This window comes from Phyllostomus hastatus, unplaced genomic scaffold, assembly GCF_019186645.2.
Source record: "Phyllostomus hastatus isolate PE091 unplaced genomic scaffold, TTU_PhHast_1.1 phas_contig_34, whole genome shotgun sequence".
NCBI lineage: Eukaryota > Metazoa > Chordata > Mammalia > Chiroptera > Phyllostomidae > Phyllostomus > Phyllostomus hastatus.
In genome coordinates this window covers 5,196,196-5,213,205 of record NW_025333857.1, presented here as the reverse complement: position 1 = coordinate 5,213,205, position 17,010 = coordinate 5,196,196, and the positions used below count along the sequence as shown (strand labels likewise).

Sequence of the window (17,010 nt, the reverse complement as noted above, 5' to 3'; positions counted from 1 at the left end):
GTAAGCCCTTTAATATTTACATGGCTATCTTCGGATAGAATTACATGTAATTCTTTTTCATAATGAATTTTTTCCTGATTTTTAAAAGTTATATTTATACTTACCATAAACAATGCTGAGAACACCAAATTATATAAGTAGCAAAATAAGAATGAACTATAATATCATGTAGAGATAACCATTGTTAATATTTTTTTATATAATCCTTCAGACTTTTTGTTTTTACAAAATGAAATTATACTGTTATAAACTATTTTGTTGTATAATACAACTTTTTAAATCATTTTTTATGGTTATATGAGGAAAAATATGTGGACATTTAACTCCTTCCCAGTTTTGGAGTATTATAAATAATGTCTACACATAGAACTTGAAATTTTAAAGAATTTTATTTAATAATGTTTCATATTTCAAACATTATAAAATAAAGGGATATTTTACAAATTATATTGAATTAAATTTTCAAAATATTCTCTTTGTATTCTTAACAATAGTAGAGGTACAGTGTTTTTCTAGTTTATTAAAACTGAAATCTTGTTTCTTATTTAGATGCCACCTGGAACAGCAAGACCAGGCTCTCGTGGTGGCCCCATAGGGACTGGTGGAGTTCTGTCTTCTCAGATTAAAGTTGCAGATCGTCCTGTAACACAACAAGGTTTGAGTGGAATGAAAACTGGAATTAAAGGTATCTGTTTTAAGAAGATGACTATATTTTGTATATGAAGTATTACAGTACCATGTTACTAAATCAGAATTACAGTGTGAAAGAGGCTATTTTACTCAATTCTTGTTCCTTGATTCACAAAATTGTTTTGAGGGTTAAATAAGAGAATAAATGTGAAATACATTGTGAACTAGAGAGGTATATACATATATTTTGATCTTCATTTTTCTGAACATAGAGATTTGCTACAACTTCAAGAAATTTGAAATAATTTGAAGAAAAGCTAAAGAATGAAAATTAAATTTCTAGTACCATATGGAACTATTCTGAAATACTTTTTGATTTATTTCTATATCAAAATTACAATATTAAGATTTTGTATATTTATGAGACGTCAAAAAGTGTTACTTTTCCTAATAATACTGTGTTATAATACTTACGTAAGGAAATAAGGCTAATACAGATTTATACCACATTGCTCACTAATGCTTCTCTGTATGTGTTTAGAAAGGATTAACAATATACTATATGTTATGTTTCAAAAAATTGGTCTATGTATATATAAATCAAAGCATGGTGAATTGTTTTATGAGTGCTTTATTTTCTGTATTTGTGACAGATTACTATCAGGAATGAAGATATTTTACTGGTACAAAATTAATTATAAGATATTATGCTACCTTTTTAATATAGCATGTCATGCCTTTCAGGATACTTAAATTTTCTTACTTGTATTATAATGCACTTAGCTCACTAAATATTAAAAACCAATAGATTTAGAAAAGCTTGGTTAGTAATTATCAATACTGTGAAAAAAATGAGTCAAAATTATATAGTTGTTTATTCTTTAAAATGCTATTCATGGAAATGTTCATTTAATATTATTAAATATCAAGGGTAGAAACATACTGAAATTCTATAAAGAATTTACTAAATATTTATACTGTATTAATTTCTCTTTTAAAACAAAATATACTTTGGTCAGTTTCTACCAATGTACTTCAAAGCCTTACATAAAAGAGTTTTGATTGTTATCACTATGTACCACTATCTGTTGTGTCTTTTGTTCTTATCTATTCTAGTACCCCATTTCCCATTTTAATAAAACATTCTCTCCTTTTTCTCCACTTAGACCTCCCTAGCCTTACCTCTCATGCCTTGCAGGGCACTTACCTCTTTCAAGATTTGGGACATTTAACCTAGGAGTACTTTCTTAGTCTTAATGAAATACAACATCATGTTTATAAAAAAGTCTCTGAGACAGATTATGAAAAATCATAATCTCTTGCTTGCACTGAGAAATTCATAGTCTAAATCTGCATTTTCCATTATGATAGCCAATAGCTATTTAAGTTTAAACTAAGTAAAATTAAGTAAAATAAAACTTTAGTTTCCCAATAGCACCAAGCACATTTCAAGTGCTCTGTAATCCCATGTAGTTCATTTATTGGACAGTGCTGGTATAGAATATTTTCACTGTTGCAGAAAGTTCTCTTGGATGGCCCTATTCTAGACTCCCTTACCCGGTTTCCATTTAGTCAGCCTGACCTGAAGAGTCTGTCTTAATAGCCACACCTCTAGTCCCATCTTTGAGGTTTTAATTCAAGCTTCTATTATATTATGATGCTAAAATATTAGTTCTCTTTTCCATTTCAGTAATTCTTCTTGATTATCAGATCTATTGGGGCATTCATGAGAACTGTCAAAATTGTACAGTGTAATTCTTTGCTTTTGATTTGCTATTTTGGTGGCATTTCTAAACTGAACACTAATGCTTAAAAAAATTTTTTTAGGTCCCCAGAGGCAAATTTTAGACAAATCTTATTATCTTGGGCTTCTTCGGTATGTTAAATAAACATTTTTTTTTCTATGCATGATTATGAAATTTTGATTATGGTACTTATTGAGATAATTAGATATGTGTTGATTTCTAAGATTTATTTTATATTCTGACATAATTTGTGGTTAATTTGGCTGTACTACAATATTGACATAAAATGAAATTAGGCTGAGATTTTAAATATTATAATTTTGCATATGTTAGCTATATATTTCAAGTTAACTTTCTAAAAGTTTAATGATAAATATAACCTTTTATGCTTTTTTCACTGATTGTTCTGAAATATATTATTTATACTATTGAAATATCACCAGTTAGACAGCTAATAAGAAAGGGAATATGTATATATTTATTTATGAACATTAATTAATGCAGAATTTTACTTAAGTTTATATTTGTTCAGTTGCTTACAAATATGGCCTAATTTTAATTAGTTCATAAGCTATGTTATATATCTCTGTGCAGTTATAAATGAAGAACTTTCTTCTTTTTTTCTCCCTACCTTTTTCTCTGCTGATATCCTACTGTTTTATCTTCATTTTCCCATTTTACATTTTCTTCTTAGCTCCTCATCTATATCTTCTTTCTCTCTTATTCCACTTCATTTAACCCTTTCTTCTATTGTAACTTAAAAGTTCATTTTTCTTTTAGCCCTTCTTGATTCTTTTGTCTCAGTTACCTGATTTTTTTTTTTGACTCTCAAACCTGTAGAAGTAAATAAAGAGAAGTGTAGGTTTTCCGCATCTATCCTTATCATCAATAAGAAAGATAGTAAGACAATTGTTGTATGGCATCTCTTGGTATCCAGCTACTTTTTATTCAAAAGAAGGAAACAAAATGGAGCCATTCATCATCATTACATTGCCTCTCTTCTTCAGGATTTCTGATTCTGCATCAAAGAGTAGTTCTAGCTATTTGTGTAATTGTTCAGCTCTACAGCACTGCTCAAGTGGTGGTGATTTTGCTCCTCAGAGAACATTTGGTAATTTTTAGACATTTTTAGTTGTCATGAGTGGAATTCAGAAGGCAATGCTATTAGCCTCCAGTCTAGGCATGCTGTTAAACATTCTATAGTGCACAGGATAGTTCCCCGCTAAACCCCATGTTAGTATTACTGAGTGACTTAAAATGTCAGTAATATCACTCTTGAGACATTATGTCCTAGAGTGTAGCAGGAGCTGTGAGCATGACAATTAGGCACATACTTCAATCTCTAGATTGTACCAGTTTGACCAGGTTTCCATTCTGGTCTTCTGTCATTTTTCTTAGTAATTCGAGAACCTATGTCAGCTTCTTATCAGTTGGGATATACTTCATTCTTAATCAAATAAGCCACTTAAATTATTTTTAAGTCAGATTTCACAAAACCATTCATATTATTGTTTTGTCTGACTAGAATATCTTTTCTTGATTGGAAGTATAGCTGACTTATTTGTTTTCATTTAGAAGTAAAATAAATGAACTTACGACAGAAATTAATAAACTTCAGAAAGAAATAGAAATGTACAACCAAGAAAATTCAGTATATTTGTCGTATGAAAAGCGGTGAGTAATTTTGCAGGTAAAATATGTAATATCTTTTTTATTAGTAACATTTAATGTTATATGTTTCAGGAGTTTAATGCTGAATTTGTAGTTATCAATAATGTTCCTAATGTTGATTTTCTTATTTATCAATTTATGAGTGTATTTATTTTATGCTTGCAGAGCTGAGACTTTAGCTGTCGAAATCAAAGACTTTCAAGGACAACTAGCAGACTACAACATGGTATTTGATTTTTCATAGAGAATTTTCTTTAAATATTTTCATTCCTTTTTACTACTTTACAAAATGTTTTATTTTAAATACCATATAATATGATTTACATGCATATTGTGAAAGATTGAAATTTATAGAGATTTATGAGATTAAACTGTCCCATTGCTTGCTTGCTTATTTCCCTGCCCAGAAATAATTTGGCTTAACAGATTGATAAGTATTCATCCAGTCTTTTTAAAAAAAAGTATGGTTATTTACAACTACCAATTCATATATGCGTTATTTCACTCTCACAATCTGTGTTAAAGTGATCATTTTAAAAGTAGCTCAAATATATTGGGTACTAAAATGTTAGCTAAGAACATTTTATCTTTCTGTGGAGTATTGTCATCATGAAATATTAAAAATTTAATTATTCAGAATGCGGTACCTCCATTCTTATGTTTCATTTAAAATACAGTGTTTGCCTCTGTCAAAAAAAGAGTGTGTAACATATACATACTTCCACCAAGAATGCTTCTTCATGGGAAATTTGAAAAGAAATAATCTTTTTGGCAGTGTTGATAACTCCCCCAGTCAGTGGAGTGATCTTGGCCCCATGAAAATTTCTAGTGTCAGAATTTTCTTTCTTCCAACTTTGTAGATGATTTTGGCAGCAGTGGTGTCTGGGCTTCATGAAAGAGAAAAATGTTTATCTCACTTCTGCTATTAAGAAACAGTTTTATATAAAATAAAATTTTTTTTCAATGGTTAGGTAAATTATGATATACTTACTCGATATTATATATTGTACTTGCAAACAAAATTTTGCTGAATATTATAATTCTCATATTTGTTGGGCCACATAATCCATAAAAAACATTTTATGTGGCTTAATATTCAGTGCAGTTTTTTTTTAAGTAAATGATGTTCTGTTCTAAATATGAGAAAAATAGTTTTTTATTAGATGAAAGATATTTTTATTTGTATTAAATACATTAGGCAAATTATTTAGTATAAAGATATTAACATGTAAAATATGCTGTATATAGATTTAATGAGTTAACATCTGATACAGAGAAAGCACTTAGCCAGGTTTCTAATGTCTAGTAAGTATGCAATAATATTAAGTTTTATTATTTATATCACAAGTGAAAATGTGATATATATTAATGTATATGTTACATTAATAAAGATTATTAGTCTTTTCAAATCAGTTATACAAAGTAGTTAGCTTTTAGTAGCCCTCTTGTTCAAAATCTGTTTCTACAATTTGCTAAATTTCTCCTTCCTTCCTTCCTTCCTTCCTTCCTTCCTTCCTTCCCTCCCTTCCTCCCTCTTCCTTTCACTCTTTTCTTTTCTTTTCTTTTCTTTTCTTTTTTCTTTTCTTTTCTTTTCTTTTCTTTTCTTTCTTTCTTTCTTTCTTTCTTTCTTTCTTTCTTTCCATTTTTAGACATAGGGGAAGGGAGGGAGAAATAGAGGGAGAGAAACATCAATGTGTGATTGTTTCTCGTGCACCCCCTACCTACTGGGGACCCGGCCCATAACCCAGGCATGTGCTTTGACTGGGAATCGAACCCACGACCCTTTGGTTTTCAGGCCAGCACTCAATCCACTGAGCCACAATAGCAACGGCTTTGCTAATTTCTTTATCTGCAAAATGTGGAAAATAATATCTATTTCATAGAGTAATTGTGAAAATTAAGTGAAATAATACATATAACAGGCTTGGAACAGTGTTTGGCACAAAATATGTTAGCTATTGCTATCGTTGGCCAACTTTTTTTAAAAAATTAATTTATTCATTGATTTCAGGGAGAAAGAGAGAAACATTGATTTATTGTTCCATTTATTTATGCATTCATTGGTTGATTGTTTTATGTGCTGTGACCAGGGATTAAATTCACAACTTTCATGTGCTAGGACTATGCTCTAGCTAACTGAGCATCCAGCCAGGGCATCATACCCAACGTTTTGAAGTAGGCTTACCAGGCTTACCAGTGTTCTGTTTGTGCTTTAATCTGTTGATTTTATTTACCTTTCAGATGACCACAGAAATCATTTTACATTTTTACTGGTGTAAATTTGTAAATCTGTTAACATCCGTCTTCCCTGTGGGTGGGGGAGTGGGGAGGGAGAGAAAGGGAGAGAATGATCTTCCCCAAACTTTTGTCTTCTCTGGACCCTTCTTTATAAGCTCAGACATCTCCTCAGAACAGGCAAACCTTTTCGAGGTATAATCTGCAGTAACAGTAGTACTTCATTACTGCTTACTTTTCTATATTCCCCAAGCTGTAGTTTATGCACAGTATATGCTTACTTAGGTAGCTCAATATTTCTTTTTATATTAGAAGATAAAATACTTGTAAATATTAATACTTAAATGATTTCATTAAGATATGGATTTCAATATAATGGATTATAGAAAATTTACAGACTAATAGAATGTGTGATTTTTCTTTGTATTTTTGTTTTTAGTTGGTAGATAAACTTAATACCAATACTGATATGGAAGAAGTAATGAATGATTACAACATGGTAAGAAAATGTATAAGCAATAGAGCACATAGATAATATCCTCCAAAACAAAGCATTTATAACTAGAAATAGTTTGATAAAACTTTATGGACCTTAGGTACTACTCTGATCCTAAATACCACTATTATAATTGAAGTCCCTTAATTGTGCTTTTAAAACTTTTTCCTATTCATTGGCTCTCTCAAGTGGATACTTTATTATCTTTCTAAAGGCTATATTTGCAGTGGTCCTACACTTGGCATTAGTTATGGAGTCTCATCTATATTTCCTTATATATAAATTAGTTTGCTATCTAGTTTAATATATGCACAAATGGAGCTGAATACTCAATAGACACACTACGGCACGTGTACAGAGTTTTCTAACAAAGAAAGAAAAGCAAGTAATTACCATATGATGACTACTTTTGATTGGTAAATGAAATGTTAGTGGCTAGTTTACTTTTATTATAAAGATTTGGATAAGAATAACATACAACTTACAATTTACAAAGTTTATAACTCATTTATATAATCAAATACATTCTATGAAGGCATAGAATATATAAAATGACTCTTTCCTTAGTTGGGATTCTAAAAGCATGTTAATTTAGTGAAATTATTCTTGGCTTTTAGAACACAGGAGAATTCCCAGTTTGAAAACTTTTAATACCATATGGAAAAAGTAAAAACTTCTTCATACGTTTTGTCACTTACTTGGGTTTGGTCCATATCCTAGCCTGAATATGCACAGGTAGAGTCAACTAGGAGTGCTCATGTGAAATCCTGAATTACTTCAGAATAAAGTTTATGTTGGGTCTAAATTTAACACATTGTTAATCAACTATTGAACAACAAATAAATTTTTGAAATTGTTGTTACATAAATTAAGTTTATCTTGGATTACTTGACAGAATGAATATTGTTGATGTGAGATTACCATGCCTGTGAAAATGACTTTATCTGGTATGGTGATTTGTTAATTGAAACAAACACTTTTTAAAAACTTTGCATGTAGTATTAGGATTATTATAATAATCTCTCATAGTTCATAACCAGAATAATTTTTAAAGAAATAGTTTGGTTTCATGGCAATGTTTTATCCCTCACATCTGTGTTAACTCTTTATTTAGCTTAAAGCTCAAAATGATCGAGAAACACAAAGTATGGATATCATATTCACTGAAAGACAAGCGTAAGTACAATCCAGTCAGAAATAAAACAGATTTATAAGTGAGCTATGTGAGGTAGTTTAAACTTCTGAGCCATTTATTTCCTTACACATTTTCTTGTTTTTCCCTGTTGCATTATTTTATTTAAAAAAGTTGAAATATTTGCAATACAAATTTTATTATTAATAATCTTTATTTACTATTAAGTACCCTAATTCTGTTCAAATAAAAGTACTACATATTTTTTAAAGATTTTTTTTTCATTTTAGCTTTAGAGAGAGGGGAAGGGAGGGAGATAGAGAGGGAGAGAAACATCAGTGTATAATTGCCTCCTGCACATACCCTACTGGGGACCTGGCCTGCAACCCAGGCATGTGTCCTGACTAGGAATGGAACTGGCAACCCTTTCATTCACAGGCTGGCGCTCAATCCACTGAGCCACACCAGCCAGGGCTAAAAGTACTATATTGATTAAAAAAATAAAATTTCTACTGGGAGTTTAAAATTCTAAGATAGATAAAGACATCTTCATATCTCACATTTGTAATTTTAACCTGGGCTTTTTAACTCACATATATTATGAGATTTAAGCCCCAATCTAACAAAAGGTAAGTTATTTATAGTATTTCATTATTTTATATACTATCTAATTATTAATTAATAATTGTTATACCAGTTATCCACATCATAGGTATAGATTATATCTGCATGTTTATATATAACCTGGTTAAAAATCAAATACCAAGGTAACAGTGGTAGTGACAGTAATGTCTTAAAAATAGTAAGTAGATGTCCATTAGGACTACTGTAACAAAATATTATAGGCTGTGTGTGTGTGTGTGTGTTGAAAAATTCTTTTTTTAAATTACAGTTGTCTGTCCTAGCTAGTATACCTCAGTGGAATGAGCGTGGGCTACGAACCAAAGGGTGGCCAGTTCAATTCCCAGTCAGGGCACATGCCTGGCTTGTGGGCCAGGTCCCCATTGGGGGGCGCTCGAGAGGCAACCACACATTGATATTTCCCTCTTTCTCCTTCCCGTCCCCCTCTCTAAAAATAAATAAATAACATTGTTTAAAAAATAAATAAAATTAGTTGTCTCATTTTTTCCCATTGCTCTCTTCTGCCCTGCCCACCCCCTTGCTCCCACATCCTGTTGTTCGTGCTCTCTGTACATGGGTCCTCTATACATGCCCTCGACTTACCCCTCTCCCTGTTTTCTCTTGTTATTCTCCTCCTCTTTCCCCTCTCCCCTCTGGTCACTTTTCACTGTCAGTTTGTTCTTTATTTTCATGTCTCTAATTCAATTTTGATTTTCTGTTTTGTTGATTAGATTCCACTTATAGGTGAGTCATATGGTATTTATCCTTCACCGCCTGACTTATTTTCTTTTTTTTCCAAATATTCTTAGAGGGTAAGGGAGGGAAACATCAATGTGTGATTGCCTCTAGTATGCCCTCTGCTGGGGACCTGACCCACAACCCAGGCATGTTCTCTAACTGGGAATTGAACCAGTGACCCTTTGGTCCACAGTCCAGCACTCAATCCACTGAGCCAGACCAGTCAGGGCACTGTGTGGCTTATATCACTTAGCATTATACTCTCCAGTTCCATCCATGCTGTCATGAAGGATAAGGGTTCTTTCTTTTTGCTGCGTAGTAGTCCATTTTGTAAAAGTACCACAGTTTTTTGATCCAATCATTTACTGATGGGTGCTTAGGCTTTTTCCAGCACTTGCCTGTTGTAAATAACACTGCTATGAACAGAGGGGTGCATAGGTTCTTTTCAGTTGGTGTTTCGGGGTTCTTAGGTGGAATCGCTGGATCAAAATGCAGTTCCATTCTTACTTTTTTGATGAAATTTCATACTGTTTTCCACAGTGGCTGAACCAGTCTACATTCCCACCAACAGTACACTAGGGTTCCCTTTTCTCCACAACCTCACCAGCACTCGTTTGTTCATTTGTTAATAATGGCCATTCTGACCAGGGAGAAGTTATATCTCATTGTAATTTTAATTTGTATCTCTCTGATGGCTAGTGATGTTGAGCATTTTTTCATGTGAGTCTGGGCCCTCTGTATGTCCTCTTTGGAGAAGTGTCTGTTAGGTCCTTTGCCCACTTTTTAATTGGATTCTTTGTCTTCCTGGTGTGGAGTCATGTGAGTTCTTTGTGTATTTTGGCGTTCAAACTCTTGTCTGAGGTATCATTAGCAATTATGTTTTCCCATATGTTTGGTTTCCTTTCCATTTTGTTCATGTTTTCTTTAGCTGTGCAGAACTTTTTAATTTGATATAATCCCATTTCTTTATTCTTTCCTTTATATCCTTTGCCCTGGGAGAGGAATGGGTGAAATATTGGTGCATGGAATATCTGAGATTTTCCTGCCTATCTTCTCCTCTAGGACTTTTATGGTGTTGTGACTTAAATTTAAGTCTTTTAGCCATCTTCAGCTTATTTTTGTGCATGGTGTAAGTTGGTGGTCTAGTGTAATTTTTTTGTTGTTGTTGCATGTACTTGTCTAGATCTCCTGAACACCATTTATTGAACAGGCTATTTTTACTCCATTTTATGCTCCTGCCCCCTTTGTCAAATATTAATTGACCATAGAGACATGGGTTTTTTTTTTCTGGTCTCTCTGTTCTGTTCCATTTGTCTATGGATCTGTTCTTATACCAATACCAGACTATTTGGGTTAGAGTGACTTTTTAGTATAGATTGATAACAGGTATTGTGATCCCTCCTACTTCTCAAAATTTCTCAGGCTATTTGGGGGGCGTTTATGGGGTGGAGCCATATAAATTTTTGAAATATTTGTTCTATATCTGTGAAATATATCATTAGTACTTTTATAGGGATTGTGTTGAATCTATAGATTGCTTTGGGTAGTATGGACATTTGATGATGTTAATTCTTCTAATCTATGAACATGGTATATGCTTCCATTTATTTGTGTGTTTCCTTAACTTCTTTTCTTCAGTGTTATATAGTTTTCCCTTGATGTATTACATTCATTCATTTGTGTATATTGTACCATCCTTGCATTCCTAGGGTGAATCCTACTTGATCATCATGTATGATTATTGTAATGTAGTGCTGGATCTGGTTTGCCAATATTCTGTTGCCTCATTTTAGCATCTAAGTTCATCAGCAACATTGGCCTGTAGTTTTCTTTCTTTGTTGTGTCTTTATATGGTTTTGGAAATAGAATAATTATGGCCTCATAAAAAGAGTTTGGGAGTCTTCCCTCTTCTTGGATTTTTTGGAATAGTTTGGAAGGATCAGGGTTAGCTCTTCCCTAAATGTTTGGTAAAATTCTCCTGTGAAGCCGTCCAGTTCAGGCTTTTGTGTGCCAGGAGTTTATTATTGATTATTGCTTCAATTTCACAATGTGTTACAGTCTATTCAGGCTTTCTGCTCCTTCTTGACTCAGTTTTAGAGGATATTTGTTTCTAGAAATTTGTCCATTTTGCCCAGGTTTTCAAATTTCTTGGCATGTAGTTGTTTGTAGTAATTCCTTATGATCCTTTTTATTTCTGTGGTGTTGGTTGTAATTTCTCCTCTTTCATTTCTTTTTAGAGAGAGGGAAGGGCTGGGGGGGGAGAGAGAGAGAGAGACAGACAGACAGACAGACAGACAGACATCAATGTGCAGTTGCTGGGAGTCGTGGCCTGCAACCCAGGCATGTACCCTGACTGGGAATCGAACCTGCGATACTTTGGTTCGCAGCCCGAGCTCAGTCCACTGAGCTATGCCAGCCAGGGCTCATTTCTGATTTTATTTATTTGGGCCCTCTTTTTTTCTTGATGAGTCTGGTTAAAGGTTTGTTGATTTTTGTTTATCTTTTCAGAAAACCACCTTCTGGGTTTATTGATCCTTTGAATTGTTCTTTTAGTCTCTATGTCATTTAATTCTGCTCTGATCTTGATTATTTCCTTCTGTCTACTTGCTCTGGGCTTTGTTTGTTGTTGTTCCTCTGCTTCTTTTAGGTGTAGGGTTAGATTGTTCATTTGAAATGTTTCTGTCTTTTTCAGGTACGCCTGTGTCCCTATGAACTTCCCTCTCAAAACTGCCTTTGCTGAATCAAATAGCTTTTGGACTATTGTGTGTTAATTTTCATTTGTTTCCAGAAACTATTTTATTTCTTCCTTGATCTCATTGTTTACCCATTCATTATTTAATAACATGTTATTCAGTCTCCATGGATTTGATTGTTTTTTAGTTTTTCCCTTGAGGTTGGTTTCTAGTTTCAAGCCATTGCGATCCAAGAAAATGCTTGATATAATTTCAATTTTCTTGAATTTGTTGAGGCTTGTTTTGTGTCTTATCATATGGTCTATCTTTGAAGATATTCCATGTGCATTTAAAAAGAATGTGTACTTTGCTTCCTTGGAGTGAAAAGTTATGGATATATCAGTTAAGTCCATTTGCTCTATAATGTTGTTCAGTGCCACAATGTCTTTGTTGATATTTTGTTTGGAAGATATATCCATTGTTGACAGTGGGGTGTAAAATTCCCTACTATAAGTGTGTTGCTATTGATATCTTTATTGAAGTCCTCCAAGATTTACTTCGTATACTTGGGTGCACCAATGTTGGGTGCATATATGTTTACAATGTTTGTGTCTTCTTTTTTTTTCTTAAAGATTTTATTTATTTATTTTAGAGGGAAAGGGAAGGAGAAAGAGAGGGAATGAAACATCAATGTGTGGTTGCCTCTCACACCCTGCTACTGGGGACCTAGCCAGCAACCCAGACATGTGGCCTGACTGGGAATCGAACCGGTCATGCTTTGGCTCGCAGGCCCATGCTCAGTCCACTGAGCTTCACCAGCCAGGGCTGTTTATGTCTTCCTGATGGATTCTTCCTTTAAGTATCATGAAGTGACCTCTGTCTTTTATTATGACCTTTGTTTTGACATCTATTTTTTCTGATCGAAATGTTACTAACCCAGCTTTTCCCCTCTCGTCATTTTGACTGGAATATTTTTTTCCCCAGTCCCTTTACTTTCTGTCTATGTAGGTCTTTTGTTCTGAGGTGGGTCTCTTGTAGGCTGCATATGTGCAGGTCACATATGATTGCCCTTTCAGTTACCCTATGTCTTTTGTTTGGAGCATTTAATCCATTTACATTTAAGGTTATTATTGATAGGTACTTACTCATTGCCATTTTTTCCATTTGTAGCTGTGTTCCTCTCTCTTTTCCTTCATCTTCTCAATGCAGTCCCTTTAGCATGTCTTGCAGTGCTGGTTTGGGGAGGAGTACTCTTTCAGCCTTCTTTTGTCTTGGAAGCTCCTTATTTGGCCTTCCATTTTAATTGAGAGCCTTGTTGTATAGAGTAGTCTTAGTTGCAGGCCTTTGGTTTTCATTACTGGAAATATTTCTTGCCATTCCCTTCTGGCTTGTAATGTTTCTGTTGAGAAGTCAGCTGCTAGCCTAATGGGAGCTCTCTTGTATGTTCCTATCAGTTTCTCCCTTGCTGCCTTTAAAATTCTCCCTTTGTCTTCAACATTTGACATTTTTATTATGATGCATCTTGGAGTAGGCCTCTTTGCGTTCATCCTGTTTGGGACCCTCCATGCTTCCTGAACTTCATGAGTTTCCCTCTCACCAAGTTAGGGAAGTTTTCTGTCAATTGTTTTTTCAAACAGATTTTCTATCCATTGCTCCTTTTCTTCTCCTTCTGGTATTCCTGTGATGCAAATGTTGTGACATTTCATGTTGTCCTGAAGTTCCCTTAAACTCTCCTCATACTTTTTTGTCTTTTTTCATTTTGCTGCTCTTCCTGGGTATTTCTATCTACCTTGTCCTCCAGCTTGCTGATTTGTCTCTCTGTTTCATCTAGCCTACTTGTAATTCCTTCTGGTGTATTTTTTACTTCAGATATTGTATTAATCATTTCTTCCCGGTTCTTGTTTTTAGTTCCTCGATCCTTTTTCATGCTGCTACAGTTCCCACTAAGTTTCTTGTAGTTCCCACTGAGTTTCTTCTAGCTCCCACTCAGTTCTTTAAAGTTGTTGCTGAGTTTCTTGAGCATCCTTATAACCATTTTTTAAAATTCTATGTCTGATAGATTGCTTGCCTCAATTTTGTTTAGCTCTTTTTCTGGGGATTCCTTCATTCTTTTCATTTGGGGCTTCTTTCTTCATCTCCCCATTTTAGGTGACTCTTCTTGTTTGTGTCTGTATCTCAGGATGCTCTGCTTTGCCTGACTGTTTTTGTGGGATGGCCTTATATGGTAGGAGTTCTGTGGGGCTCAGGGGTGCAGTCTCTTTGATCTCCTTATTTGAATGCTCTGGGGTTACCCTATATTCAGTTTGTGTGGACTCTCTTATTGTATTGGGCTTTGCTTGTTGGTGGCTTATTGGTGTTCTCCCTTCAGCTGGCTTACTGGTAGTCACCACTCACATGGCATCTTGTATGCTGTTGTACAGGTATTGGTTAACAAAGCAATACTACCAGAAAAACAAACCCATACCAGTTGAAAAGCCCCCTTCCACATCCTCAGTATCAACAACAATTGAGCAAAGGTTAATAAGGTGGAGAGAGGTTAAGAATATTATCAGATAGAAAAAGGGTTTATAAAATGACTAAAGGAGGGAGAAATACTTTGAGCAGGATGAGAAATTATGAGAGCAGGGAATAGAAACAAGATGAAGAAAGGGTGAGAACAAACTTTAAAATGTAAGTAATACACAGAGGGGTGATGGCAAAAGTTGAGTAAAAAATGGGAAGAGTAAACTATGAGGTTTGAAGTAAAATTAAAAAGGTATTGAACCAATAGGAACAAAATTGGAGAAAAACCAAGCACAACCAATAACAATGACAACTGAGTAAAGATTGATAGTGGTAGAAAGGGAGTAAGAATATTGTATAAAAGAGAAAGGTGAATATGAGATGCCTACTGTAAAGCAAAATGATTTTGAGAGGATAGGGGAGAAGAACACTAAGAGTAAGGAGTTTAGCCCAGGCTAAGAAAAGGAAAAAAATTAAAATAAAATTGCTAACTTAATTAATCAAGGGCAGGGGAAAGGCAAAATGGAGTGAGACAGGGGACAGTATCCTATGGGATTTAAAGTACAAACAAATAGTGAACAAATAGGAGTTATGTTAGAGAAGAACAGCAATAACCATGATATCCTTGCCCAACTAGCCCCAATTTATAAAGGTGGAAAGGAAATAAGACTATTGTGAGAGGGGGAAAAACAATGTGACCTGACATAAGGAAGGATGAATGCTTTTGCAAGGATATATGGTGGAGAAATAGTAAGAATAAGAAATAGGAATGTGGCATAGCATGGGAGAAAATAAAGTTTATAACAATTATAAGGAAGGTCAGAAAATGGCAAAATGGAGTAAGACCAGGGAAGGGTGCTATGTGGGATTTAGAATAACAATAATATGGTAAAATATAGTGTGAATAAAAATAATAAAAAGCAAAAGACCAAGAATAGTAATGTTGTTGGAATATGCATCAAGTAAAAGGAGAAGTATTAAAAGGCTATATGAAAGAGAAAAGAAAAAAGAAGGGAGGGAGGAAGGGAAAGGAGATAAAGAAAAAAAGGAAGGAGGGAAAGGAGGGAGGAAAGAGAGAAAGAAAGAAAAGGAAAGGCATGAAGAAAGAAAGAAGCAAATAGACACATAAGTTCTGAGGAAGAGTGAGGTGAAATTCGTCTCAGTTGTTGGTGTTCACTTTCTGACTTATTTCTGTATCTCTATGGTTTTTATCAGCTCAAGGTCCTAGGGTAGAGTAGTCCAACTTCTGGCAACACTGCCTGTATCTCCTTCCCCTGCCTCTAGAGAGAGCTTCTGTTGTGTTCAAGAGTTTGAGTCTTCTCTGTCTCCCTGCCAAAGCACTGTTCAGTCTTCTGGGAAAATTGTTGGTACATTGCCTCTGCCCCTATACCTCTCGTCTTAGTCTGTCCTAGTTTATTTCTAATAATAAGTAGTTTCTGATTAAATAGCTGCCCGTTTCACAGGGTAGTTGTGGGGAGGGACAATCTATGTAAGAATGTCAGATCTTTCTTGCTTGATGTAGACTTCAGCTCTATGTGCAGACTGAGGCTGGGCAGTGCTCCAGATCCCTCTTGCTGCTCACCTTCTGAATTTCTTGCCTTTGATGGCCTCAGTGAAATAGGGCCCAAGGACCCAGTGTACTTTATCTCCCTGTGGGGAGTTCAAAATGGACCCTTTTAGACCTTCATCTTGTCTTACTCTTATGGAAATGCCCACTGCAGGTTGTTAAACCTGTGCAGTCAATTCTGCAGATCCTCCATGTGCCTGCGGGTCGTGGGGTGGGGGTTGGGCTCAATTTTCCCTTCCTGGTGGTTCTGCCAAGAAAGGGGGCCCACTCTGGCCTTCAATAATCACAGGTGCACAGTTCCCAGCCCAGTGCCCTCACTGCACTCTGGCCTGCACTCCCCACTCTGCTCCACTGTGCGGACTGGGGTCCAAGAATCCACCTATCTTTGCATCCCTTTGATCAGTCCGCCAGGTGCACTGAGTGGGAGCAAATCTCACCCACAATTTTTTCTTCTTTTTTGTTGGGCTGCTGCGTGGGAGTTCCTGCTCAGAATGCCTTAGCTTGCCTTTTTAAAAAAAGTCTCTGGGTGCTCACACTGCAGCACTGAGCCACTGTTGGGCTTCCCATATACTCCACCTCTCCAGTAAGTCAAGAGTCTATCTCAGCCACAGGCAGTCACAGCCCTGTTTCATTCTCCAGCTCTAGGTGCAGACAGTATTGCTCCCACTCTCTGGTACTGTCCAAGTATGCCTCCACAGCCACAGCTAGGGTGTGCTGTGGCTGTGTGTAATAGCCTTTTTCTCCCTGGTGATTTTGTGTATCTAAGTTGATCTAGAGAGATTCGGGGATTTCTGCCCTGGCGGGTATGGAGCCACTTAGGCTGCTCTATCTGCTTGGGCTATCCACAAATGCTGGAACCTCAGCAGCTGGTAGTGGCCCCATTCCTGGAGACTTTCTTCCTCCACCTAGAAAACCTCCTTACTGCCTATTTGAAGGATCCTCTATACTCTGGCTTCAAAACCTTGTGTCAGCAAAGATTCTGTTGGCTATTCATTTTGTTT

At 35.1% G+C, this 17,010-nt stretch overlaps 1 protein-coding gene and 1 long non-coding RNA gene across 3 annotated transcripts in view; one reads left to right on the top strand and one right to left on the bottom strand.

Annotated features, from left to right (window-relative positions):
• IFT74 (intraflagellar transport 74) overlaps window positions 1-17,010 on the top strand; it is a 106,056-nt gene that overhangs the window by 7,978 nt on the left and 81,068 nt on the right. The window contains exons 3-8 of one of the 2 annotated variants that reach the window (XM_045840515.1): window positions 550-685; window positions 2,458-2,506; window positions 3,954-4,049; window positions 4,212-4,272; window positions 6,721-6,780; window positions 7,892-7,953. In XM_045840515.1, coding sequence (XP_045696471.1) covers window positions 550-685; window positions 2,458-2,506; window positions 3,954-4,049; window positions 4,212-4,272; window positions 6,721-6,780; window positions 7,892-7,953 — 464 coding nt within the window. Of the gene's footprint in view, window positions 1-549; window positions 686-2,457; window positions 2,507-3,950; window positions 4,050-4,211; window positions 4,273-6,720; window positions 6,781-7,891; window positions 7,954-17,010 lie in introns of both variants that reach the window. The other variant, XM_045840513.1, reaches the window with a different exon arrangement.
• Window positions 507-5,175, bottom strand: LOC123819926. Its single transcript, XR_006785868.1, has 3 exons — window positions 5,038-5,175; window positions 4,766-4,933; window positions 507-640 (listed from the first exon to the last, which is right to left on the bottom strand). It is a non-coding gene; the product is annotated as an uncharacterized LOC123819926 (long non-coding RNA).